Source organism: Melanotaenia boesemani, chromosome 17 (genome assembly GCF_017639745.1).
Source record: "Melanotaenia boesemani isolate fMelBoe1 chromosome 17, fMelBoe1.pri, whole genome shotgun sequence".
Classification (NCBI taxonomy): Eukaryota; Metazoa; Chordata; class Actinopteri; order Atheriniformes; family Melanotaeniidae; genus Melanotaenia; species Melanotaenia boesemani.
Genome location: NC_055698.1, coordinates 26,216,943 through 26,244,861, shown reverse-complemented (window position 1 = coordinate 26,244,861; position 27,919 = coordinate 26,216,943). Strand labels below are relative to the sequence as shown.

At 37.4% G+C, this 27,919-nt stretch overlaps 3 protein-coding genes and 1 long non-coding RNA gene across 11 annotated transcripts in view; 2 read left to right on the top strand and 2 right to left on the bottom strand.

The window, feature by feature from the left end:
- Positions 1-15,091, bottom strand: part of LOC121656695 (CD209 antigen-like protein E) — a 29,054-nt gene extending 13,963 nt beyond the window's left edge. The window contains exons 1-6 of one of the 2 annotated variants that reach the window (XM_042011819.1): positions 14,779-15,091; positions 14,577-14,678; positions 9,846-9,905; positions 7,878-8,020; positions 6,412-6,506; positions 5,641-5,814 (exon numbers count right to left, since the gene is read on the bottom strand). In XM_042011819.1, the coding sequence (XP_041867753.1) occupies positions 5,679-5,814; positions 6,412-6,506; positions 7,878-8,020; positions 9,846-9,905; positions 14,577-14,678; positions 14,779-14,938 (696 nt within the window). In that variant the 5' untranslated portion in view covers positions 14,939-15,091 and the 3' untranslated portion in view covers positions 5,641-5,678. Of the gene's footprint in view, positions 1-5,640; positions 5,815-6,411; positions 6,507-7,877; positions 8,021-9,845; positions 9,906-14,576; positions 14,679-14,778 lie in introns of those variants that run through there. The other variant, XM_042011818.1, reaches the window with a different exon arrangement.
- The window catches only part of LOC121656678 (collagen alpha-1(XIV) chain), a 227,554-nt gene that overhangs the window by 179,729 nt on the left and 19,906 nt on the right, over positions 1-27,919 (top strand). For all 7 annotated transcript variants that reach the window (XM_042011787.1, XM_042011788.1, XM_042011795.1 and 4 more), the window contains 4 exons: positions 26,445-26,540; positions 26,626-26,679; positions 27,257-27,310; positions 27,640-27,693. In XM_042011787.1, coding sequence (XP_041867721.1) covers positions 26,445-26,540; positions 26,626-26,679; positions 27,257-27,310; positions 27,640-27,693 — 258 coding nt within the window. The remainder of the gene's footprint in view (positions 1-26,444; positions 26,541-26,625; positions 26,680-27,256; positions 27,311-27,639; positions 27,694-27,919) is intronic.
- Positions 4,413-20,457, top strand: LOC121656738. Its single transcript, XR_006013458.1, has 3 exons — positions 4,413-4,422; positions 7,697-7,704; positions 20,295-20,457. It is a non-coding gene; the product is annotated as an uncharacterized LOC121656738 (long non-coding RNA).
- On the bottom strand, positions 20,949-24,328 carry LOC121656691 (killer cell lectin-like receptor subfamily B member 1B allele A). Its single transcript, XM_042011813.1, has 6 exons — positions 24,185-24,328; positions 23,093-23,211; positions 22,874-23,005; positions 22,676-22,800; positions 22,246-22,370; positions 20,949-21,563 (listed from the first exon to the last, which is right to left on the bottom strand). Exons 1-6 carry the CDS (start codon positions 24,325-24,327, stop codon positions 21,425-21,427), a joined length of 783 nt encoding a protein of 260 aa, XP_041867747.1. The 5' UTR covers position 24,328; the 3' UTR covers positions 20,949-21,424.

The following is a 27,919-nucleotide window of genomic DNA, read 5'->3' as shown; positions in this document are numbered from 1 at the left end:
GGTTCTGCAGGTGGTGACCACAGATCATATCTCAGGACAGGACAGTACATCAGGATACATGGAGGAGGCAGCAGGGCCACTACCTCCGCCTTTGTGCAAGGAGGAACAGGAGGAGCACTGCCAGAGCCCTGCAAAATGACCTCCGGCAGGCCACAAATGTGCATGTGTCTCCTCAAACGGTCAGAAACAGACTCCATGAGGGTGGTATGAGGGCCACAGGTAGGGGTTGTGCTTACAACCCAACACCATGCAGGACATTTGGCATTTGCCAGAGAACATCAAGATTGGCAACTTCGCCACTGGCGCCCTGTGCTCTTCACAGATGAAAACAGGTTCACAGTGAGCACATGTGACAGACGTGGCAGAGTCTGGAGACGCCGTGGAGAACGTTCTGCTGCCTGCAAGGTCCTCCAGCAAGACCAGTGGGTCAGTAATGATGTGGGGTGGCGTTTCTTTGGGAGGCCGCACAGCCCTCCATATGCTCGCCAGAGGTATCCTGACTGCCATTAGGTACCAAGATGAGCTCCTCGGACCCCTTGTGAGACCATATGCTGGTGCGGTTGGCCCTGGGTTCTTCCTAATGCAAAACAATGCTAGACCTCATGTGGCTGGAGTGTGTCAGCAGTTCCTGCGAGACGAAGGCATTGATGCTATGGACTGGCCCACCCGTTCCCCAGACCTGAATCCAATTGAGCACATCTGAGACATCATGTCTTTCTCCATCCACCAACACCACATTGCACCACAGACTGTGGTGCAACTATGATATTTTTGTTTATTTTACAAGTGGCAGTTTGGATGAACTACCAATGTGATGTTTTTTTTACCCTTGAATATACTAGAAACCAGCTTTCAAATATATTTCCACTGCAATGACCACATGAAAAGGTTGAAAGGTCAGCAAGGACCCATGAGTTCAGGAAGAGTAATATTTTTAAAACATTTTTAAGAAAGAGAATAAAGAAAGAGAATTTTTTAAAAAAAGAAATATCTTTAATATACAGAAAAAACTGTTTACAAGTGGAGCAGAAACAAAACAAATAGAAATCATAATAATAATAGTAACCATAAATCTCCCAACAAACAAGTATAAAATAGAATAAAATATCAATCTTTAAAATAGGTATAAAATAGGATTTAAAAATAAAACTCTTTGCCACATGACAATAATAAATTAAACTGAACTGAACTGCAAATTAACTAAACAAAAAACAGATTTGCAGCGTACTGTGTACTCAAACTGCAGTACTAAGTGTTATTTGTGGCTGAGTGTTTCTCATTTTCTGCTTTATTATTTTTTACTTTAGCCATACTCGCATTTCTCAAGTAAAGCCCTCCACTCCTCATAGGACTGAGTCTCAGTCTCTTCACTGTACCAGTTACTGAAGTATTGCTGATGTGTCGGTGGCTTCCTGTCCTTTTGGCACTTGCTGCAAACTATTATGTCTGTCTTTTTTGAGTATTTTCTTTTTGAAATGCCTGCCTGCCCTGCCTCCATTTTTCTGCATCTGTACCGCTGAGCGGTGTAAGGAACAACTTGCAGTGTTGACTGTGTGGGAGATGATGGTGGCATGGATATATAAATGGGTGTGTTTGCAATATTTGACGGTTTAGGCATTGTTGGAAGCCGGGGTACCATAATGGCCAGAGGAGCAGGCTGAATAAACACAAATTGCTGTGGAGGTGCCTGATGTTGTGGCCTCCCTTTTAGCTGGCCTGTCCAGCAGTGTTCGGTGGCAGAACAAAAAGGTGAGGCTGAGCCAAAGTGCCAAATGCAACAGTTTGTCCTTTCTGCAGGGCAGCCGGAAGTTTTGCCGGTGCTGCTATTGGTGCTTGTTGAGCTGGAATATCCTGTATAAGAATGTCTCGCTCCTGTGCCTTGCACCGCCTGCAGTACCTACGAAAACACAAAATAATTTATATGAAAACCAAAGTTTTCACATAGTATAATGCACAAAAACATGATTCCCAATGAAACTCCTGTAGTAAAAAATTATATGTGCAAAAAGAGTGATGTGTGACAATATCTTTGACTTTTTACATTATCCTGATATTGTGTTTTCTTAGTTTAACTCACCTTTTGGTGCCCTCCACACCTGGAGGCACGATCTTCTTTGTGGCCCGGAATCATCCCTTACTCAGACTAGTTTGGTGTTGTGATGGTTACACCGTTTTCCTTAAATCGTAATCTCCCAACACCTGCCACAGAGCGATGATCTGACTGCACTCCTCTTGAGTCAATGCAAGACGGTGGTCTCTTAATCCAACTATGAAATAGGCCAAATCCTGCACTGCTCCATAACCTTCAACATTGTCAGGGCCAACCGAATCCTACAAACAAAAAAAAGGGAAAAAAGAACCACTGATGAGACAAGAGAGCAATGCATAACAAGCAAGCCAAATTGTTTTAACATTTCTTTATTAGGTAAATGACTTCTTACATCACATGAAGAGGAATGTGCAGGTGGATCTGTTTCTGCTGATGCTTTATTAAAAAAAAAAAACGAGAGGTATTTAGAGTAAAACATATCTTGACACATTTGTAGCAATCAGCAAAGTTCTGTAAAACTCACTAAACTCTTCAGCAGCAGAAACTGCTGCTGTGGAATGGGAGAGCAGGGGAGTCGCAGCAGGTGAAGGAGTTGCAAACGCTGATGTTGAGGTAATGAATGACTGAGTCATAGGTAACGGGGGGAAAATGGTCATGGGGGAAATGGGAGGCACAGAGGCAGTAGTCTGAGGAGCTGGGCCTGCTGAGGAACCAAGAGCAGCTGCAGATGCTTGTGAGGCGAGAGCAAGTGTTTGCTCTGCCTGTAATGTGGGCACTGTCAAGTCCTGAAATTCTCCAGGTTCTGTGAAGCCTTCACCTACCTCAACTTCAGCGGCCTCAGACTCTTCAATTGCTGTTTTGTAGTCCTGCAGCACTTTTCCCGTTTGCTGGTAGAGGTACTCCACACCAATAGGCTCGTCTTCAAAATAATAATAAAAAAAAGCAAAACAAAGAAAATACACAAAACAGCATAAATATTCAGATGAACGTAGAAATCTTTACAAATAAAAAGCCTGACATATTTAAACCTCTTGATGAACTACACTAGATATCACACAGCAGGAAGTGATTCAGTCCGTCCATGTCCCCGTTACCTTGCCTGTTACTAGCAGTGTGATTGTTAGTGTGTAGTTTGTCGGCTCATTCTCACCTCTGAAACTCCTACCATGTATTTTTATCCTGGAGAAGTATTTCAAGAAGCCATCTGTGAGTGGTCAGGATGATGGGTAAAAGTGTCTAACCCAGGGATCTCAAACTTCGGTCCTCAAGGGCCACTGTCCTGTAGGTTTTAGATGTTTCCCTGCTCCAACACACCTGACTCAAATTAAATGGATCCAACATCTTGGCAAGTTCTACACAATGAGCCATTAGTTTAAGTCGGCTGTGTTGAAGCAGGGAAACATCTAAAACCTGCAGGACAGTGGCCCTCAAGGACCAGAACTTTAGATCCTGGTCTAACAGCTTTCAAAGTTTGGACATAAACACTAAACCTCTCTTTGACTGCAGAATTCCTTCAGCGCAGTTTCAGAAAGTCTCTACCACTAGAACTTTCTACTTCAAAAGCCTGAAACATTGAATCAGGGGTGGAGTTAATCAGGACACTTCATATAGCTTCACTTTCATCCTGAATATCTGGATTTATAAACACATTTTTCTACTGATTATTGTGTGTATGTGTGCTGTCTGTTTGCTGCTGGCTTAGTTGTGTTCTTTAGTCCCAGTTTGTAGGGCTGATGTTCTACTTATGGTATCAAGTTGTTTGTAGTGAATCAGAGCTGGTTGTAATATTGAGGTTTAAATTTGCCAGGGTCAGGTTTTGACTGGCACCCCTCACTGTTTACCAGCAGACAATAAAAATAATGTGTTTGAATTATGGAAAATGATCAGTTTTGTTAATTAGAGAGATTTTAACACAGAATAAATTGTCACATGTTTTGAAAAGTCAGAGCATCAGATCTTTGGAGAAGTTCATGAGGTCGGGTTTTGTGCTGCTTTGTCAGCATCTTTGGTTTTGTGTATTAAAGCTTCCTGCACCTTCATCTGGCTTCCACCTGTCTGCTCTGTCCTGCATTTGTTTCCTCCCCAAAACATGAATTGTAATAATGACTTTGCGTCATTAATGCGACTGTAAGGATAAAAAAAAAAACAAAATGTTTAGTTTTTACCTGAACAGCAATGGATATATACATTGTGAAATAATGAACAGAGGCTTCTTTCACATTTCAGTTTATTTTGATTAGAATTTTACACGAGAAGCATGAAACAGTTTTCCTGACAAAAAAAACATGATGTTCACACTTGTGTCTTCACTTCTTTAAAAGAAAAATCAGCAATGTTTGAGCTGCTTGGTGTCGCATTCAGGAACATCTGAAGTGCAGTTAAACGGTTTCAAGGAAAAAAAATATATTTTTTTTTTATGTATTTCTAATTAATCAAACATCTTTGTAATTTAATTAAAATGTTTCCTCACTGAAACATAATCATGGCCTTGGATAATTAACCAGTACAATAAAATCTGTCTAACAACATAAAGAAGAAACTGACACACACGTTGAAAAAATGAGTTTCATTTGACTGAAAATGATAAAAAAAATCACGAAAACAGACATTTATTTGAAAGATGTTCAGATCTCAGTGCAAGTTTCACCAGTCATGCCTTCAGTCCACATTTCACAGGGTTCATGAAAACAGTGAATCCCACTGACGTTCTGATAGAAGCTAAACAAGCACTGCAAGGTCTGTGAGGTTGCAGAAGTAGAGGCTCAAGATATAGGATTTAATTTCAGGTTTAGCAATGCAACATACACAACATGTCTAGAATGAGTAAAAAGGATCAAATACTGATAAGAAATAAAAACATTTAACAAAAAGTAAGATTGTTTTGTAACTGGGGGACTTTTAGAAATGTCCACATATTAGTACCTGGATGACAAGTTGAACTTTTTTTTCTATATCATCCAACATAATATGTTGTTTTTCAGTGTTTAGTTAAATTTGTAGAACACAAATTCTCATTTGTCCAGAGCTCAGTATCTTTACTTTTTACATCTCAGTATAAAAACACAAGCCTTACAATTGTACTACATGTAAAGAGTAGACATTAGTTGTGGCCCATAGAAGCATCCACTAACGTCATTCTCCAGTACATCCTGCTGTTTGCAAAAGAAACGTAACACACTTCTGTTTACATTTATCAGAAGGAGGCAAGTTCTCCTCCATTGATCAGTCTGCAGTTATTCACACAATCCAGATTAAAACAACTAAGATTGAGGATTTTTCTTCTTGTTAAAATCTTCAGCTGCTACCTTCATGTGTGCCAGATAAATTAAAGATGATACTGACTGTAGATTTAGCAAGAAAAACATCATAAATCAAGCAAGTAAACAAAGTAAAGAGAGGCTGCAGTTTTCCTTGTTTTACAATAAATGAGTGGAACAAAGTTTATATGTTGTTGTTGTTGTATGGATGACTTCCACCTTCACTACTCTGTCTATATATTAGACTACAGAGGGACGATATATGTAGATTATGAGTGACACACGACATTTGAAATTTACAACAAAGAAAACTTTAATTAATACTTTTGGGGGTCAAATTTGACAGTTTAATAACTGCAAACACATTTATATCACTGAGAGACTGAAGTTTTTTTCTCACAGATCCAACAAGAGATATAACTGGAATATGCTGTTTCCCATTTCCCTTGATAATTGTAGCACACTGTGTAACTGCCGTATCTGTTCTGCCCTCCAACTTTCCAGAACCTGTTGGAGAAATAAAACATCACATTCAGCTGGACTGAAATTCAGGATTATTTCCACATTCAGATAAACTTCCTCTTTATAAGTTTCAGATGTTTTCTGTGTTTCTTTTCTCATCATCTTATAGAACGTACACACATGTGACAACACACAGGATTATGGGTCTGGACTGATTATAGATCATTTATGGACTCTTGATAAAGTCCAACATTGTCTCTATTTATTCATTAAATTCTGTAAAAGCTGCTCAATCCTCCAGAAATGTTTCCTCTGCTGATCTGCTTCCTGGTTTTAAGCTTGTTAGTGGTTTTATTTCTGATCAGTCTGTCCTCCTCCATGACTTTTCACTGTGAACCATCAGACACTAGAAAAACCTTTTCAGCCATTAAATGTAGTAAAATACTTTGTCAGTTGTAAACATGTTTTGTTGTAGTTTTTCAGTCGGCTTGCAGGAAGTTTTTAGTGAACAAAGTTCAAGTTGTTCATTCAAAGAGATACTTGTTGAAACAAATTAAAATTATCTCCTGATTTTTCATATTTATCAGGAGAAAATTGTTAGATTCTCATTTTAGATTTTAGAGAGATTTTAGATTTTCTCACGTTTCTGTCAGTGGAGATCCGTCCAACCATTTCCATCCACGTCCTGTCCATTCAAGACCGATCCAGAACCATGAACTCAGTTTGCTAAGAAATTCCTTGACAGACAAGAAAAGGTAGAATAACACAAAGGCATCATTATTCTACTCGTCTGTTGTAACTGTAAAAATATCTAAAGAAAAACAAACTTTTTAATTCTTCCATTCTGCAAAAACCAAAAGCAACAAAATGTTAATGAATAATTTTCAGTATTTGTTAAAGCAAATGTTAAAATTTCATTAAAACTACTGACTTTAGTTTCCTGTAGTTTCCTTTGATCAGAAAACAGTTTTCACTGATTTCTTGAAAATAATTTTTAATGTTTATGATTCATTCAGCAACATTTTTTCACTAGACTGAAGGTCTAGAAGTGATGCAACGCTAATAAAACACACAAAAGGTGGATTTCCTTTTATTTATTTATTCTTACACAAAGCTTTTTTTTTTACTTGTTGTCCCGATTTCTGTCCAGATGGTCTTCATTTCCTTGGCCACATTGTTAATAGCGGTAATCGTGTCCGACCTCCTCGGAGAACACGGCTGCACTTTTCTTCAAAATGATTTACTGTGGACTGTAGCGTCTTGCCTAAGGCCCCAAGTGGAAGGTGTTACTGTTCACTCCTGTGGGATTCAAACTTTGATGTCTCGCATGGCAGGCGGTTGCTCTACCGACTGAGATATCCAGCCACACATCCGATAACTCAGGTGTGTCTTCTGACACTTGGATGACAGCGTCTGCCACCTGCTGCCACTATTCTGCCTTTCTGACACTAGCATTGCCTACACCGTGCCCACCAGTTAAACATTTTTAAGTTTGTCAACATGGTCCTTCAGGATCTCTGTCTCACACGCCGAAAAAATACCCTTCTTCCCTCTTTTTCCCTCCACCATGCAAACGATGTGATGGATATGTATCCTAGGCGTTCACCTGACCATTTATAGCCACCATGTGGGCGTTGGAAGGTGTTCCCTCACGTGTGCCCGCTTTCGTGTTGATTCTGGTTTATAAACGGAAACAGGTGTAGAAGTGCACCGCATTTCCTTTTTGCACCGCAGACACCACCTGTAGTTTGCTTTGTTACGCACAGCTTAATAAATGATGCCCCTGGTCTTTGTTCTGGTAAATAAATCACATTTTTACATGTTTCTAAATTATTCTCTTTTTTTATTTTTAACAACTGTAGCAGAACTGAGTCAAAACAAAATCATAAAGTTCTGAAATATGAAAATATTTACATTTTGAAATGAGTTCATGAAGTAAATCAAGTAAATGGATCTAATTGATCAGCTGATCCTGATTTTAGGACTTGAAAACCATTTAAAGTGAAATCCATCAGGACAGGAAGCAGACTGACAAAAGATCAAGACTAAAGTACCAGATCAGTTACATCAAAGATCACACAGACATAAAAAATCAAACACACACCCACCTGTTCCTCTTTGCTGTTTATGATCACCAGATCAGCTCCTCTTTCCTGACAGTAGTTCCTGCTTTCTGTCCAGGTTTTCCTCTCAGTAGATATAAAGTAACAGCTGTGTCCAAATCTTATCCATCCATCAGAACAGCAGCTCTCTGAATATCAAACAAGTATTTCAAAAGGAGATTTTATGTTATTTAATGTCAAATCAATAATACTTTTAGGTTTAATCCATAAATACCTCAAGTTCCTCATTTATATGTATTGCTTCTTGTTAAAGAAAACCTTTAAAAATGCTACACAATATTAATTAAGCAAGTACTGAATGTTCCCACTTTCCTAATTAACCAGGCACTGTGCCACACTAATTTCTTATACTTTAGGTTTTCTTCCACATGTGTTCTTTGACCCAGATCACAGATGACAGGCAACTTCTCTCAAGGTTACAAAGTTCATTATTTCCAGTCGATATGGGGAATGTACATGGGTTCTTCCAAGTTTTCCTTATCACTGGTTACAGAGAAGGGTGTTCTGCTGTTCAGAACCCAGATCCGAACCCCTGCTAAACTCCTGGACCCAGTTTTAAGCCTTTTCTAAAGCTAGACATTGATTGGATACTATGGGTAACATAGTCAGCTGTGATTGGCAGGTATCATCTTTGCCTCTGCTCCATCTGGTATTGGTTTCCTGTTTTTTGCAACTTCTGCAAATCAGAGACACATACAGAGATGCAAAGTGCAGACTTTCTGTTTCAAGTCTGTTCATTTTTAGAAATCCGCAAGCGTTGTTCAAAACCCCAAGTCACTCTCACTTCTCTTTAATCTTGTGACCGTTTGATGCACTGTACAAGTAGACCAGAACAATGCTGCAATTAGGTGTTTAAGGTCATACACATGTTATTCATTCCAAGACAAATTAAAATAATATCTAACATTATTTACAGAAATATTCATACAGGAAAAATTAAATCAGATGTTAGTTTTAAGTTGCTGCCAACGATACATCACAGTAAATTCACATGAATTCAAAAACTAACCAGCAAATGTGAAAACGTGACTCGTATTGTAGTTCAGTGTGTTTTTATCCACTTTGTCTCAGTGAAATGTGATTTAATGCAGTGTAATGTAATGCAAATGAAGACGATGCTCTACATTTTAACATGCTCCATTAAGTTTAATTTTCAATCTTAAGTTCTTCTTAAAATGACTCCAGAAACCCACTGAAGTATGATCTGTTTCCCTGTTTCTCCTTTTCAGGAAGTATTGCCGTAGTATTCAGTCATCGTATCCAACGTAGGTTGGGTCAAGTCAGCTGGACTTGGTTTAGTTTCATGAAAACATTTTGCTCTCATCCAGAAGAGCTTCTTCAGTTCTGATGGAGAAAGTTTTACTGAAGTAGTGAGTCTACAAGCTGAGGTGTCATTAATAGCAACTATTGTCAGGAGTTTCACTTGAGGCTAAGTGGGGGTCAGTCTCTTCATTGTCTTTGGTATGGCTGAAGAGATGCTGCTGTAGGTGGGGGAGAGCTGATGTCTCAGTCCTCCTCCTCTGTTTACTGAAGCTTTTTCTACTTTGACATAGATGGCCTCTTTCACTTGCTGCTCAAACCACTCGTCTTCTCTGTCCAAGATTTTATCACTGAGGTCCTCAAAAGTCTGTATTTTAAAATGAATGAAGGAGAAAATCTGAGTCCTGATCTGATGAGTTTCTCTCCTGTGTTGAGCATCCATCTGTTGAGTGATTGTTTTCCTCAATATAGAGCTCATTGCAGTCCTCACTGCACTGACCTGCAACACCAGGTTTCTTTTTTAAGAGTGTGGAGTCGGGTCTTTAGGATGAGTCAGTTTCTGTGTGACGGGGTGGCTGGGTTTGACAAACATGGCTATTTGCTGTTTTAAAAATGTAAAACATGACAATATTGAGGTAAATATCATAAAGTGTAATACTGGTGTTTGTTTATTCAGATAAAAATCTTTCTTACCTGCAAGTTTGGCCTTCAGCTGACTGTTACTGTTGCTTAGTTCACCTATTTTCAAAGATACTGATAAACAAACAACACAAAAAAGTTTAATTTAATTAACAGAAGAAAGTTAATTAATGAACATCGTTAGTAGACATGTATTCCTCCATCACTGAGACTGATGTAATAGACATCATAATGCATGTTTATACCCTGTATCCTAAATCGTTGGAACTGTTGGTTTGTTTGTAATAAAAATGAATTCCCAAGAGGAGGAATCTACATATATTTGGTCACAAAATGTCACATTATTGAAAATAGACAGCTCATATTAAGAAACAAAACACAGGATCATAATGGACTTCAGTCAAATATGGTTGGACACACATGGATACATGGTCCATACATGGCCGACGTTCTATAAAACGTAGTAGATTGGTGTCCCAACTGACACTGGGCCAGGCTACTTAAATTTTTAAACACCACCCGTTTCACAGTGTATGGAAGTGTAGAGCTGTCACCCAAATAGAAGAAAAAATAAAACATTAGGACCGTTAAAACGTTAAAAATAGTTTATTGTAAAAATGTGAAACACATCACATAACAATTGTTACGTTTTTACAATAAAACATGTTATAACTATGGCTGTCAAATTATTTAAATTTTTAGTCAGATTAATCACGGCTTTCAAATGAATTAATTATGATTAATTACAGCTTTCAAATTGATCATGATTAATCACAACATACAAATTAATCATGGTTAATTACTATTCGTAAGTTTATATATGCCTGACATTTTCCTGTTTTTACTCATATTGTATAAACAGAAAGAGTCAATGCTTACTAATATTTAATGTTAACTGACCTTCCCTTAGGTAAACGTCAGATGTACAATGGTCAGCAAATGCAGCATGTAAATTTATTTCATAGAACTACCAGATGTGATGAATGAAGTTAAACAGCCAACACTGATGAAAAAACTCTAAATAAACGTGATGATCTGGCTTTTATCATTGAAGTGTGTGTGTTTGTGCAGTAGTGATAAAGGTCAAACAGCAGCATCACCCAAAGTAAACAACTGTTGATAAAAAAGATCATTGGCTGTTTGCTTTACAAGTTTCTCTTCACTTTTTTTTTACATTAGACAATCACTTTAGTTGTATTTCATCATTTCAATATTTCATAAAATCTAGACTTAAAAAAAAGGTAATTTGTGCCCCTTTTACCTGGTCAGTGCTCCTGCCTGGCCCCCCATCAGAGCTTTTATAGACCCACCACTGCATAGCTGATAAATGTTGCCTACTATTTCTAGTCCACCCAAAAACAATACTTTTGGTTAAACATGTGCCTGTGTAAACCACGATCCACTAGTTTCTCCTTCTCAGCTGAACGATAAACAAACGCAACAAGAGAGACATACTAGCAACAAAAAAAAAAGAAAACGATCAGCTGATCACTGACAGCATCACGATTCACTGCTGTTATTCACTGTTGCTATCAAAGATGATAACACAACCAATTTTTTAACACCTCAAATGAAGGCAAGCAGCTAAGTGGGAGAAATGCTGGATTCTACAAGCTGTGCAAGACAGCAACCATCCACAAACTCTCATTAATAGACAACCTACATCAGGGTAATCCTTTTTTTCTGTTTTGTATGATAAAACCATCACTGTTGCCCCCATCCTCAAGACACCAGACAACAGTGACCACAGCAATTCCTGACCCATTGCCCTAATGTCTGTAATGATGCAATGCTTCTAGAGGCTGGACCAGCAGCATATCAGGTCTGCCTCCCACCAACATTTGAACCCCCCCCCCAGTTCACCTACTGAAGCAAACCTTGCACTGAGGACACCATTACTATCACTTTTCACACCTTGCTGAGCCACCTTGAACACCATGGTAACTATGTAAGAGTACTCTTCATAGATTATGGCTCAACCTTCAACACCATCACACCAGACATCTTAGTACAGAAACTGTGGTACCTGGACCTCCCACCTTCCACCTGGTCCTGGATTAGAGACTTCTTTCAAACAAACTACAGGATGTGGAGCTCAGCCCCCACCTCTCCTTCCTCCTCACACTAATCATGGGCTGAGCCCACTCCTGTATGCCCTGTCACCCAAGTGTTCCCTTTATATTTTTGAGCAGTGTATTTGGTGGCTTTTTTTTAGCTTTGTCTTGCTTCTGGTTATCTGTCTCACTTCTCCATTTAGTTCCTTCAACCACATCCTTGCTCTTGATTGTTGTGGTAAATATTTAGGGTTTGTTTCAACCGACTTCAAGGTTGACTAAGTAACTGTTCTTTCTGCCATCTACATAGAAGTTCCCAGATTAACCACAGCTGTCCCTACTGGGACACACCTGTCTGTACATAAACAACTGCTGTGTACAGATGCTAAGATGCTAAGATCCCCAGACCTGGAGTATCTAACTGTAAAGTGTTGCCCTTTCTATCTACTGAGAGAATACACAGCTGTTCTAATTTCCAGTGTTTATGTAACCCCTCAGACTAACACTGTCATAGCTTTGGGCTATTTGCTAATAGCTATTTGGAAGTAATGGAGTGTTTCCAAACATAGTGTTTATAATAGCTGGTGATTTCTACCAACCTAATTTCTACCCAACCTTAAAGGATAGATTGTGATAGGGCTGCTCGATTATGGGAAAAATGATAATCACAATTGTTTTGATTGAAATTGAGATCTCAGTTATTTAACACGATTATAGAAAGAGAGATTGGGGGGGGGGGGCAGGCAGCCAGCCAACGTGACATTTGAAGCGTGGTCTGTGGTAATACAGTATATAAGTATATTTTCTTACCACCCAGGTTCCACTATTGTTTTTCTCAGATCAGCAGCTATGTTCTGCCTGGTGTAATGTGGAAAAAATGAGTCTGGAGACATTTTGTTTTTACGTTGAAATCCACGTCATATACGGCTCTATGGTGCGGCTTGACCACAGGTCCGTGGCGGTGGCGAGACATTGGACTGTAGCCATGTCCTTCACAACACTCTCATCACACTCATCATACAGGGTAGAGAGAGACACTCTACTAAAATGGTGTTGAGATGGCAGTGATACCGTTTGTCCAAAGTGTTGATGAGTTTCTTAAATCCCGGATTGTTCACTGTGTTGAGAGCACTGGTCTTTGGCGAGAAAAAAAAGTTATTTTTGTTTATAACTTTTGTTATTTCTCTGTCTCTGGGAGCTGCTGGATTATTTAGTCGCGACTCACAAAAATTTAAAATATTTCTATTTTCTGGTGTCGTGTGGCAAGCACCCGTGTGCATGTCTACGTGAACAAACAACGTTTCACATGCACGAATGTCGCCTGACGCTTGGCTGGAGGAGGGCAGCGATTTTCACCTCATTGCGAAAGTTCCTTAGAAAATTAATGGAGAAGGAACGATGTTGCCTCCAGTGTGTCCATTCCATGACTTGAGAGGTGTTTGCAGCTCCAGCTGAATAAAACCATAGCGGCTTGGATTGTGGGAGGAGTCTGCAGCAGAGCTCTGCAAGTGTCACTCGATTTGAAACACTCGAACTGAAAACAGCACAAGCGTAAACTGAGATGGAGCAAATAATCGGATCATTTAATTTTTATGATCATTGAAAACCCAGATCATAATTGTGATTAAAATTTGATTAATCGCCCAGCCCTAGGTTGTGACAACCTTCAACTTCCTGTGCACACAATTCTTAGGGGACTTCACATGGACGCACAACACAATGTTTGATTACAAAGGCCAGGCAGCATCTATTCTACCTGTTATACTTGCTCAGTAAAATAAACTTGCAACAACACCTGCTGTTGTCCTTTTATCACTGCTCTGTTGAGAGTGTGTTATCTTATAGCATACTAGTGTAGTAGAACAGCAGCTCCACAGCAGACAACAAGCCCAGAGTGATCAAAACAACACAAAGGATAACAAAGGAACAAAATATAAAATAAATAAAATATTTACCTCCTACTGCCTCCAGCAAAGAGAAACTACACTACAGAGCTCATCTCACCCAGACCTCAGGTCTGCGTAACTGGGCAGTCAAAACCAAAAACACCATACTGTTGAACAGTTTCTATTCCAAAGCTAACAACACACTGAACACAGACCTGAAATTACAATGACAAAGACTGACTTAACAACAATTACTGTTGTTTAAATTTAACACTATCATAATTATTACGGTGAAATACTGACTGGTGTCATGGTGTCAATAACTTGTATGCAGTTTTATTACTGACACCTATGGGCATTTTTTCATTGTGTGGGTGTGAAAGTGTGATGTGGTGTGAATGTGTGTGGATGTGTGCAGTTTGTAGTGTGTAATTAAAAAGTTTTATTTGTTAGTAAATGGACATATTTATCCTTTTATTTCTTTTTATCTTTATTGATGGTAATGCACTAACACAGAGCATAGAATTTTATTGCCTTTAAAGACAGTTTGCGGAGGCAAAACATGTTGCCAGGAAAAAAATATCATTGCAACCAGCCCAAAATACTCAGAACCCAGACTGCTGAAGTGTGATACTAACTGACTAAATGTGTAAATGTCATGTGGGTGTAGTGTGCATGAAGACAAATGACAAACTCTGTCCCTGACACTTCATATTCGAAGCGAGTGGCATCTGAACCATCCCAGGTTGTTAGTAGGAATTATAATGGTTATACAGCCGTTCTTTCTGTGTGTGACAAAAAAACGATTCTGTTAACTGGTTTTGAGGTGTTGCATTTTATCTTACTGTATATGGACAGAGTCATGATCCCAGCTAACATCACCAAACACAGCACGGCACCTCCCACAAGCCCTCTCTGGACTGTAGGATGCTTTGGAGTCTGTGGTGCTACATGAAACAAAAATCACAGATTAAAGCAAACAATGGGTTCATACTTTCCTCCACCATGTTTGAATTAAATTTTTTTAACATCATGTCATTTATTTACCTCCATCCTGTGCTTGAAAATTAGTCCGATTATCCACAACATCACCTGCAGTCTCATAGATGTTCACTTTCTCTTCCCATTCTTCTCCGCCTTCTCGCTCCTTTCTGGTGTATCTCACCTTTTTTGACAAATCTGGTTTGGCATAAATATGTGAGGACATTGTGGAACAACTGAGACAGCTGAGCAGATGCTGCACTTGCTGTGTGCTTCGTGTTGATGCTCTTATTTGTTCTTCTACCACACGCAACACTGACTGGCAGATACGCCCTGTAAATTTAAGGAAGTTAACACCAATACTATTACTGCAGCCATTGTTTCCTGTACCCACTTCAGTCTGATATTAGTAGACGAACTCTGAGGAAGTGGTTAAAACTTAAGCAGCAGGCTTGTGTGTGTGTGTTTGTTTTGGTTTTGGCCCCTCATATACTTAGTTTTTGTTTTCTTTCTTTTTTTTTCGTTTGTTTTGTTTGTTTTTTTTTTGTTTTTTTTTGTTTTTTAAAAAGATCTTTGTGAGACCATTTACAAATAAACACATCATTGTTTGTTGGGGGGGGCATCAGATTTTGCCAGTGGAAGATTTTTTTCATGCTTAGAAGTGGCACACACAAACACACCAGCACATATATATAAACCAGTGTAGCTGGTTAGAGATGTTTAATAAAATTATTAATTTTAATAATTTCTTGAAATTGTTATTAATTTCCTCATGCGGCACCACCACATAGATAGCTTTATTCTAATCTAATGGCTGTGTGGACACCATTAGAGAACTAAATTAATTAATTTAATAAATTAATTAATTCAAGCTAGAAAGCAATCAGTTATCAATCAATCAGTCTCAGGACACTACTAACGTGAATTCTTACGTCGAAGGGACCCATAACATGGTTCAAAGGAGAAGTTCACAATAACCAGACCAGTTTAGGATAAATATGGAATATTTATTACTAAACTAATAATGCATAAATGAAAAGGAAAAATTTACAAAGGACTTTGCATGGAAAATTAATCAAACATTGTAAAATGCAGAATATGGAGTTCAAACCAAAATCTTATTTCAATGTGTCAGAATGAATTAAATGTATGCAAGAAATGAACAAAAGTTAATTAACCTGCGGTGTTAATTAAGCTAAGGTTCAGGACTGAAAAAGATCTCTAAATCCTAAAAGAAAAAGGAAAACTGAATCTCATCTGTTAAAGCTGGAAGTTTAACTAAGAAAAAAACTTCCAGAAGGCCAGAAGATGCGTCACGTGGTGGTCCGAAGGTTTGGATCAGGCAGCTCTGCGATGCGGACTCTCCCGCGGCTCGGCTGGTGGTATCGATGATGGACAGTGAATGACTGGCGGTGATATGGCAAAAGATAAAAAATGTCCAGCTTTAGGTCAGTCCAAAAAAAGAAACTCTGTAGGATCTATTTAGGATCTATATTAAAAGTCCAAAAGATAAAAACATAGCTAAAGAAAAGCGAAGTATTAGCTGGAAGAAGGAATGAACTACGGAGTCCAAAAAGAGCCAAAAATTGTCAATCATGCATCGGGTATGCAGGCACAAACTTTAGTATCGGTAGAGATGTTCTTCACATCACTGCAAACTTAATTCTCTGGCAGCATCTCTCTCTCTCTCTCTCTTGCGTTCAGACGAAGTCCTAACTCTGAAAAAGAGCCATGTCTGGAGAGGATGGGTTGACTTGAAGTCAACTTGAAGCTGCGAGGGCCAAAAGAGGAAGAGCCCAACCAAAAGGAAGAGAGAACAAAAAGGAAGAGCGAACTAAACGCTTTGTTCTGAGTTCAAAAAGTGTTAGTTTGAAGACCCACCCCATGAAAGGATGGGGCCATTATCTTGACCAATAACAGTCTTGTGGGCTGGTTTTGGGTCAGATCGCAGATCCAGAGGGGCTGGTCTGATCATTTTGTAAAGACTTATCAAATTAAACATTTTGTGAATATATCTGTATATCCAAGTTATTAAAGCCTTAAATGAGACATCATTAAAATCCAGTGAATCATCGAAAAGACGATACAATAGTAAAAAGGTTATATCTCACACAAACACAGTAATAAAGTTTCAGGTCACCAATTAATCAAGCTTGTTGATTAAACCTTGTACAAAATGATAATGATCATATGCATGCGCATGGTATCAAGATAAAACACACATATATATATATATATATATCTATTTAAATGAAGATTTTAGACTAGTAAAGTATCACTTTTTACTCTTCACACAAAGTCTTTCTCTTCTCTGTGCTGGGACACAGAGAAACATTAAAACACTTTATTACCCTCTGGAATGTTAAGATAAACATTCCTTGGTGTGTCCAGGTGTTCTGTTTCTTTATCAGTTGAAGCAAAACATAAGTTTAGGAAGAGACAGTTTCAAAGTGGAGATCTTGGATGAAGAGTTGCATCTGGGATCCTTTGTTATTAACTAAAAAGCAAATTTTTGTTGCAGAAGATTAAAGTTCAGAAATTTCCCAGATCTCGTAAATAACTTAATGAAGCCCTTTCCAGTCCATGTTGGGGAGAGTCGACCTTTGTTGACCTGTGGAGCTGGAAACCAAGTCATGAATTTGAGTCAGACCCCCACTTTGGGAGTGAAACTGTTAGTCTGTAAGGAGAGAAAATCCTCAAAGATTGTTTAATTCAGTCACAATTAAACAAAAGTTCCAATCTTTATTTTGAAGACGCTGGAATCCGCTACACCAGATTAGCAACTTGCACAAATTGGGAAATTTCACTTTGTCTCATTCTTTTTTTTTCTATCACTTAAAAAACTGAAAGCATTAACCTCAAAAACTATTTGGTTCTGTGCTCTTTCATTTGCACACTGATTTAGCATTTTGCACATTTCTGGACCTGAAACACTAAAGTCTGAAAAAACACATTTCACAAGTTTACTTTTCCAACCCTGACATACATTTTAGATATGCATCAAATTTCCACAGCCATCAGTTAGCCATCTTTGAACCATTTAAAACAAACATGCAGGCAAATATTCCCCCACTTAAAGATTTTTTAGTTTTGCAAATTTCACACCAAAATTTTAAACTTGCAACCTTTCAAAGCATCATCTGCTAACTCGTGCAATAGATGCCGCTGGATATATAAAATGCTCATTTTGTCTGATATGTATGGTTTTCACACATGTGCCACATTGACAAGATATGAAGTGGTTTTAGTACATTTTTACCACCGTATTATAACTTTCCAAGCAAAATTTTACCCTTATGATCGGCTTTATTAGATGGTTTTCATTAAGAACAGAAATAATTGACCATTTAAATAATAAGAAACAAAAAGTAGTTGGCAAAAATTCAGATCCAAAATTTATACTTAAACGGTACATGTTGGGCTACATGTTCATAAGAAACCTAATATAGCTTCCTCTCACAGATCCAGTGTTTTGAGCCATTTGTGACGTAATTCCATTTTCCATGTGGTTCAGTGTAAACTTTGGAAATCTCGTCAGGGTTCACATTAACGTCTACTTTCCAGACCCTGTTAAATGAAAATCATAACGTAAGAAGTAAAGCCACAAAACAGTTTATGCCTCTTCCAGTTGGTTTAGTTGAATAATTAAGTTACTTTTTGTTTGTTTGTTTGTTTTGTCATTTCAGATTTGATTAATAGAAAAATTAATACAAAATTGTAGGCGTCCCCTTGAATTGTCACAAGAGACTTAATTACAAATTAATTTGAATTAAGATTCTTTTATCAAATATTAGACAAACTTCAGTTCATGTTGTCTGTAAATGATTACAGTTTCATCTGATTTAGATGTTTTAGCCAGAGGTATTGATGATGAATATTCAAACAGTACCAGTCAAAAGTTTGGACATGAATTCCCATTAAATCTAAATGTGTTCACGGTTTTACCTGAAAGTGTATTTTTATACATGTGTCTGAACTTAATGTAACATCAAAATAAAAATATCTTCTTACATATATGTAAGATCTGATCCGTCCACCCATTGCCATTTCTTCCTCCAATCCTTTGTTTCTACTCTTTCCAGACCAATCCAGGAATCTTCATTATCTCCACGTTTAATCAGATTAGTTAAAAGTTCCTTTGAATTTTTTTTTAGAAAAACAGATAATCTTTAAAGTCATGCATTGATTTTCTGTAGTTTTCTGTTCTTATTTTCACAAATGAAATCACTTTTAATGTTTAAACACTTATGTTAGCAAAATTGTAATAATTAGAAAAACAGATTATCTTTAAAATTATAATTTTAATACTTACTTATTTTTATTAATCAAATCACATTTAGTGTTTGAACCTTAATGTTAGCAATGCTGTTATAATAATTCTAACATTAATTACCAAAGTGAATCATTTACACTCACATGAATATATGTAAAAATAAAAAAATAAAAGTAATATTATTCTTCTATAAATTTATGGATCCTCAGTAATTCAAATATTCACTCATGATATTCAGCAAACTGCAGGTTGTGTTGAAACATCTGTCTGAATAACACTGAAGGAAAAAAAAGACTGGTTAAATAAGAAATAAGAACCAATAAAATTTTGTGAGACAAACTGTAAAATTTAACATGTAGAAAGTTTTTGATCTTTATCATTATTTTTTTAACATCAAATATACCTTGCAAAAACAAATATTTTATCTCTAAATCTAAAATATTTAAAATAATATTTAATATTAACTCTGAAATCTTTCAGATTTACCTCCACAATGTGTTGAAGAATCAGTCTGACCACCTGAGAAATTGACGGCGTTCTCGTAAATATCGACCATTCTCTCCTTTCTCTCCTCATCATCATTCCGGACTCTTTCGCTGTGTCGCATGTTCATGGCAAAATCTGGATCGTCACAAATGTTTGCAGACATCTTCACGCTTACAAGTACTGAGACATGAGTGTTGCACTGTTACTGCATGGGCTGCTCAGGCTTAAACAGGAAGTCGTGGCAGGAAGACAAACGCTGCCAAATTTTTTTCACTGATCAGTAAAGGCCACAGGAACCTCCGGTTCCTTTTGATGGAAGTACCAAAGAGCATTGCTCTTATTGTGAAACCAGGGGAAATAGAAATGGTAGATGACAGTTTAACAAACAAAAGGAAAATACTCTAACTGGAGGCAAAACCGCACTCAAACAGTACAACCAACAAGATCAAGTCAAACAAATACCACTGTTCACAAACCCCACAGGGCAACATAGTTCTCCACAAGGCACTCACAGGTGCTGTCACTACACAAGAGAATCCTGTGGCAAGCTGTGCTATGTTCACACACAACCGCCCAACTGAAGGCAGCTCCAGCCTTTATATAGAGCACTGATACTCATTCCGGTCCTACGAGGGCCACAATCCAGCAGGTTTTCCATGTATCCCTGCACCAACACACCTGAGTCAAATTAGGTGGCTCTAACAGCCAATCAGGTTCTACACAATGACTCATTAATTTGACTCAGGTGTGTTGGTGCAGGGATACATGGAAAACCTGCTGGATTGCGGCCCTCGTAGGACTGGAATGAGTATCAGTGATATAGAGGGAGAGTCTCTGGAGGGCGGGGCCGAGGAAGAGCGGAGCCGTAGCCGTCCAATCCCAGTGGAGAGGAGAGGAGTAGCAGCTGAAGATATCTTGGCCAATCACCTGCAAGCAACCGCACACTCAAATTTACATACTCAGACACAGGCTGACAAGCCTGGGCCGTAACACTGCTAAACTGTTTGATCGAGTTAGGTTTTTACTTTTTGGGCCCAGGGAAACTTTATTAAAACAAACTTTTAAATTGTTTAATTGTATTTTGATGTTCTTGGTTTCCACTTTAAATATTATTGTTGTTTTTAGCGACACTAGTGGAATCAGAGTTGTTTACTATCTGCAACTGTCAGATTTTACGTGGATAGACGAGACTACAGAGGAGTAAATATTACTTTAAATCACTAAACTCTGAATTACAGCCAAGTTATATGATGTCATAAAAACAATAAAAATTCACAGACATGATTGCATAAAAACTAAAAATGCATTTAAATCTCTAATGTGTAAAAATGAACTGGTTTACTCCATTAATCTTTAACTGATCTTTATCGTAAGTGTAATGTGCTGAGCTCTTATCGCTGCAGATATTGTTCACCGGCATCATTTTCCGATACGTTGACAGGACATGAAACAGGAAGCTTCATAGATCAGTAAGAATGATTTTATTTGCTAGTTATGCAAGAGCGTCCATTCCTTTTAATATTTACTAGCACAAAATTAAATCCCACTGCAACATCAACCAAAGGCAACAACTTCACTAGCCATGTAAATAAGTACCTCATGTAAAGGTTTTAGCTTTGTTTAGATCATTTTTACCCTTTCAGAGCAAATTCTGCCAACTTGTGCAATACATGGCACTGGATATATAAAATGAATCAAATATACAGTAAGATTTATTTCCTTATAAACACATTGTATAATTTTTCCTGTACATTTCACCTCAGGACATTCTGTCATTTTAGCTTCCACTGCTCTGAGAAGCATAAATGCCGAAAGCCATAGTGTGCTTTTACACTAATTAATGGCAGTATTAAATTCTTTCTTTTTCTTAGGACTAGAAATAATAATAATATTAAAGCATTAAGAAGCACCTGCAAAGATTCATATCCAGAAATTGGACTTAGATAATACATGCTAGGCTACAACTTCAAATAGCTTCCTCTCACAGATCCAGTATTTTGAACCATTTGTTCTGTAGTTCCATTTTCCATGTGGGTCAGTGTAAACTTTGGAGTCCTCCTCAGGGTTCACGTTTATATCAGCCTCCCAGACCCTGTTGAACAAGCAAAATACTGTTAGATAGTAGATACTCAATTTCAAGAACTTTATTTGTCTTCCAGCTGGTTTAGTTGAAGAACCCTTGTATCCATAGTGCCCACTGGACTCATATATATATATATATATATTCTAATATATACATCCATGTTTGAGGATTTTTTTGGATATGAGTGAGTCATCCAATAACCAGTAATCCAACATATCTGAAATAACTGCTCTCACACACACACACACACACACACATATATATATATGTATATATATATATATATGTGAGCTGTTGATATACGATAGACCAAGTGATAAGCAGGGGACAAAAAAGATAAATCTATATTTTGATAAGTGAAAAAAAAATGTATGAAACAAAAAGTAAAATATGATTAAGAAATAAAGCATCCCTGTACACGTCTGACATATTGTATGCCAAAAACATGTAGCATTGTTTTTAAAAGAAATTAAATCATGTAATGATTAAGTTATATTTTCTTATTTTATACATATATATCAGCTGTGATCCATCCACCCATTGCCATTTCTTTCTCCAATTAGTTGTTTCTACACTCTCCAGACCAATCCAGGATTTATTCACAGGAATGTGTTCACAGTTTTACCTGAAAGTGTATTTTCATACATGTGTCTGACCTTTAGGTAACAGTAAAAGAAAAATATCTTCTTACGTATATTTCGGCTCTGATCCGTCCACCCATTGCCATTTCTTCCTCCACTCCTTTGTTGCTACTCTTTCCAGACCAATCCAGGAATCTTCATTATCTCCACGTTTAATCAGATTAGTTAAAAGTTCCTTTGTAATTTTTCAGAGAAACAGATAATCTTTAAAGTCATGCATTGATTTAGGTATTTTTCTGTTCTTATTTTCACAAATTAAATCACATTTAATGTTTAAACACTTATGTTAGCAGAATTGTAATAATTATAACATTTTTTAACATTACATTATTATATTATTAAAAATCTTCACAAACTAAAAAAAAACTCATTTACAGGAACAGATTTACATTACAACACAAACACATTCTTTTTCTAATGTTTTGGGGCTTTTTTCTTCATTTCTGAATCACTTAGAAATGATTCAGTTATTATACATACGTGTTTAAGTTTGCTGTTTATTATCAGCAGGGTTGCTCCTCTTCTCTCGCAGTCTTTCTGGCTCTCAGTCCAGTTTTTCTTCTCAGTAGACATGTAGTAACAACGACATCCAATCCTGTGCCATTCTTCAAACAGACGTGTTTGTCAATCAGGTTTTGTTGAGTCATGTTTTAATAAGATTTCTTCAGTATTTCTCACCTGCTTTCTCCCACTCTGCCTGGTTCTCTGTCTTGAATCTGCAGAAACTGCTGCTCAGGTTATCAGAACTGTGTCTTATCGACTCTTCAAACTCAGTTATTGGTTGTTTTATTTTCAAAACAGCTGCAACATCTGAATAAAACCCACAAAATAAACAGTTGAAAAAAGATCCATCATCAAAGCTGTGTTACTCATAACACACAGAGGCGAGGTCCTTACAGAGTTTGAACAGGACACTGATCCCCACTAACAGCAGCAGACACAGGAGACCCAGAATTACTGGAGCAGGTCTGAAAGGGGTTTTCTGGTAGCTGGAAGATGGTTGTGAGTGTTTGTCCCTGCCAAGACAAAGAAGAGAACACAAATCGGGTTGTTGTTCTGGATCTTGGAAGACAAAATGATAGCCGTGTAAAACACAGTTTCACATGGGAAGACAGAGACGCCATATTTGTTAGTTAACCTGCCAGAAGGGGGACTTTGATACTGCTGGAACAGGACATGGGATCTAAAGCTGTCCACCTTGTTTAATTACAAGTTACTCTAAGGGAACTGGAGATAACCTCCCTGAATTATTCTTGGTTTTTGTATTTAACCAGATTACACTTTTGTATAAACTCTAATTCATAGACTGTATAATTAGAATTATTTGTAACTTTTTTTTTCCTTCTTTCATTTGTTTAATTTTCTCTCGTAAATGACCCTGTGTGTCTCAAGCTCACTACCTGTATGAATAAAGGTTAAATACATTTTTAAAAATTACAGGAAACTAAATAAATTGCTGCCTAAAATCCAAAGTTTTAGTTTAAAAAAAATACACTGAATGAAATAATCCAAAATAACTGTAAACATTAGTCATTAAAAACAAAAGAAAACTCAGGAGAAGCCGAATCGTTGTGCACAGAGGCCAGCGAGAAACTAAGGAAACTGTGAAGTATGTCATATAGTTTTTTTTTTTTTTTTTTTTTTTTTTTAACCTGTCTTGTCCAGCATCGTTGCATGTATGTCATATAGTAAAAGAAAGATCATCAGCTAATTTAACAAACGTGGCACAAAATCCAGATTATTTTAACTAAAGTAAAAACTTGTTTTGTGATTTAGTTTCAGAGAAAAGTACTTGCATGCATCAACAAGTCCACAATTTATTTCCATCTGTAGAAATAATATTTCTCTTGTTTCCTTGTATGTTTGTATGTTTGTAAATTTGTAGACAAAATCCTTAAATGTCATTGTGCTGTTGAAAATGTTGGATCCTCAATATTTACCAGATTAAACATGTTAAATATTCACTGGTGAACTCCAGCATAGATTTACCTCCATGGTGGACCAGCCTGACCACCAGTGAACGTGACAGCATCCCCGGAAACATCACCTCCCTCCACTTTTATCCCGTCATCTTCCCAAACTCCGTTGTTGTATCGCACAGTTGCAGTAAAATCTGGCTTCTTGAAAGGCATCTTCAGGCCAACAAGAACCAAGACTTCCGTGTGTGTTTCTGTTTTGTGCTACACTGGTTTCAACATGAAGTACAGAGGAAGTTGTGGCAGGAAGAGATAAACACACACAACCTAAGTTTCATCTCTGAACAGCAATACCTAAAAATAAGTATTTTCTCAGTCATCAGTTGGGCCTAAAAAGCTTTTTTTCCCCTGGAATAAAAACTTGATTTAAAGTATTTAATTGCATTTTGATGTTTGGTTTCCACCTGACATATTATTTCTTTTATGTTCTGTTAATAGATCAAACTGCAGAGGAGTAAATATTAGTCGACATTACTAAACTGTTTGAATTACAGACAAGTTAAATGACAATAAAAACAATCTGTAGGTTTTTCTTAACTAGACTATTAATTATTATGATGTGGCTTACACAAATACAGATTAGATGACAATGAATTGGCTCAATTTGATTGCATGTAAAGTGATCTGAGCAGGAACGAAGTTTTGATTTCAAAGGTGAGGGGGGGCAGAAGTATTTATTTATTTTATATAAAACTAATCTTTCAGCTCACTGTGTTTTCTAGAAGTTCTTCAAGTTTTCTGTTGCTAATTTTAAGCTTAATGTTTCCTTTTTTGGTTTGACTGGTTGTAAAGCATGTAGTAAAACATTATCACCCATTTCTATGTTTCACCTTGTTAGTCAACTTCAGTACCACCAATTTTACACGTATTTATGGAATATCATCATTTACATAGCACCACCTAATGGTGGGCAGGTCAAACTGCCATCACAGGTGGGAAGAAATTTTATAAAATGTCCATTATTCAGTGTAAGTAGTCAAGTCTTAAATTTTATTTTAAATAAGTGTAACACAGAACCAAAGTTTCCAAACACATGTTGTCTGCGATCATTAGCAGAGATAAATTCCTGGCAGAGTTTCTTCCTGTTCAAGGCATCAACTCTTTCTTCATGTATGTGAGAAAATGTGACAAACTGCCACATTGTTAAGGCGTTTCTGCCTCATGCAGTTGCAAAGCCAGGTCTTTAACCTCCTAAGTGGCCTGAAACTCCGCTCAGCTTCAGCATGATGATGATGGAACAATCAACAACAGCCTCACAAGGACGTCCACCTGGTCAAAAAGATCTCTGACTTCAGGATGTCTGGTGTTTGAACTTTGAAAGCTCTGATCCAGATTACTCTCCCTCCTCCAGCCTCTTCTCCTGCATCTCCTTCAGCTTCTCCTACTCTCCAACGGGACAGCGGGAACAGCCAATCAAACAAGAAATGGCAGCGCCAGTGGAGGAGCTTGTGGGCGGTCTAAACTAAGGGAAATAGTCTTCAGCTTGAGCGGCTGTTTTCCGCTTGGTCCTAGTGCTTGACGAGTCTCTGTTTACTATAGTGAAACATTATTTTTGGGCAGTAAAAAGTGCAGGCGACCAAAACGACCTTTTGAAAAAGTGCAGGGGACATGTCCCTTGTGTCCCCCCTAAAATTACGTCCATGGATCTGAGATTGAATTGAATTGAAACAGTAAATACTTACAAAAGAATGAACTGCACAACTTTTAGATGTCTAGTTAAAATGTGTAATAATGTTCGACTTTAGTCTAGTTTTTGTTCTTGTCTGATATTTATCACAAATGTGTCATGCTGAGCACTTATCAATACAGATATGTTTTCACTTCCTTCATTTGCTGATACCAAATTTTTCAGGAAATGAAACCTTCAGAGTTTCACTGATCAATAAGACAGATTTAATCTGCTAGTTACACCAAAGCTTTTCATTAACTTGCAAAGAAAGGAAAGTTATTCTTCTTGCTTCTAATATTTTCATGTAGTCGGATTTGTACATTTTAAATAAACGTGAATCAAACTGAAATAAAAATAGATTTGACCTAAGGTAGAAGTTTTAATATAAATCAGTTTTTATGTTATGACTCATCCAGCATCTGGACTGTTTCTGGTTTGACTCTGACTGTTAAACCTTTCTAACATCAGCTGACGGTTGTCAGGTTAACCCATCATCACTGCAGCTTTTAGGAAACTGGACCACATGACCAGTCTCAGCTAACATCAGGCTGCTGAAGTTAATGTAGATCTTTTTCTTTTCCTCTTTGTCTCTATTTCTCTTCAGGGACCAGCTGGTCCTGTTGGAGATACAGGTGTACCTGGACCTCAGGGACCCCCTGGACCACAAGGACCCAGTGGGCGCTCCATTATTGGACCTCCGGTAGGACACAAGACCTTCTGTCTTCATCTTCTCAGTCTCAGTGTTCAGGCTTCAGCTCCAACTTTATATGTTACTTTATGTGCAGGGCGCTCAAGGAGAGAGTGGACAGAAAGGTGATCCTGGACAGCAAGGACCACAGGTACCAGCTGTCTACACAAAAGCACCCAATTTAATCTGGGATTATAGACATATCACCACAACACTGAAAGAATTCTTCATGTTTAACATGTAATTCATGTTTTTCCAAACATATTTAATAATTATTAACGCCCACAATCACTTATTGTTGTTCAGGATGCTCCCAAACATAAATAATATTTACATTTTCAGCTTGCTTATGTTTTGTTTTGACATTTTCATTCTTCTTTTTTTCAGTCTTTTAGCCAGAAAATGCCAGTATACCTGTATTTTTTGTTTGTTTGTTTGTTTGTTTGTTAGTTTTTGCTAAAAAAAAAAAAAAAAATTAAAAGTAGATTTTATTCTCTGCTGTAAGATATAAGGTCTTACTCAGATTTCTTTTTGTTTTGTTTTGTTTACATTGTCAAAGCATGACTTCTGTGTCCTAGTTAGTCACACAGCTCCAGTAAGGAGGGGAGAAAATATTAGTCTGCTGTATTTTTATTTTAAAGCCACTAAGTGCAGAAAAAGTGAAAATTATTCAAACTTGTGAACTTGTAGAGATCTGGAGTTGAGTTTAACCTCTGCTCGTATTTCAGGGAGTCCCTGGAAGAGGAGGAGCTCAAGGGAGAGAAGGACCTCCAGGACCCAGAGTGAGTCTCGACTGAAACTCTAAACACTAAAAGTACCGAAAATGTAGAAGCAACAAATTTCTCATGTAGATGAATTATCAGCAATACAATCTTATGAAATCTACCACCAATATTCTTAATGTTACCTTTTATTCATTCAGTGGTTCTAGATTTTAGAAGCAACGTTTAAAATTTATTTACTAAATGTTTTAAGGCTAAATTTAAAGTAAGTCAAACATAGTAAAACAATCAAATAACTGGAGAAATGCACAAAGATCTACATGCAACATGTGGAGAAAAACAACTGAAACACAGAAAATGTGTTTCACTGTCCACTTTCAACTTAACAGGGTCTTGAAGGTAAAGATGGCCCACCAGGCAGACAGGGCCCCCCAGGACCTATGGTAAGTCACTATGAAATTCTTTATCATGTGAATCTTTTTTTTTTTTTTTAAGGAAACGAGGAAACAGAAACCTGGAGGCTGTCAAGTTTAAGATGTGTTTAAAAAATAATATAAATTATTTAAAAAATAAATTGCAAAACTATGCAGGAGGCGGCCATGTTCTGAACAAGACAAAATAAAAAAAGAATATTTATGGTTGGTTGAGCAGCTGGCTCATATACAGAAG

Excerpts from the sequence above, each read along its gene's own strand:
- LOC121656691 (XM_042011813.1), bottom strand. The coding sequence starts at position 24,327 with ATGCCTTTCAAGAAGCCAGATTTTACTGCAACTGTGCGATACAACAAC. Across the intron at positions 23,212-24,184 it reads CAGGCTGGTCCACCATGGAG|GGACAAACACTCACAACCAT; the intron begins GTAAATCTATGC and ends TTGTCTTGGCAG. Across the intron at positions 21,564-22,245 it reads GGATCAGAGCCGAAATATAC|GGTCTGGGAGGCTGATATAA; the intron begins GTAAGAAGATAT and ends CTTGTTCAACAG.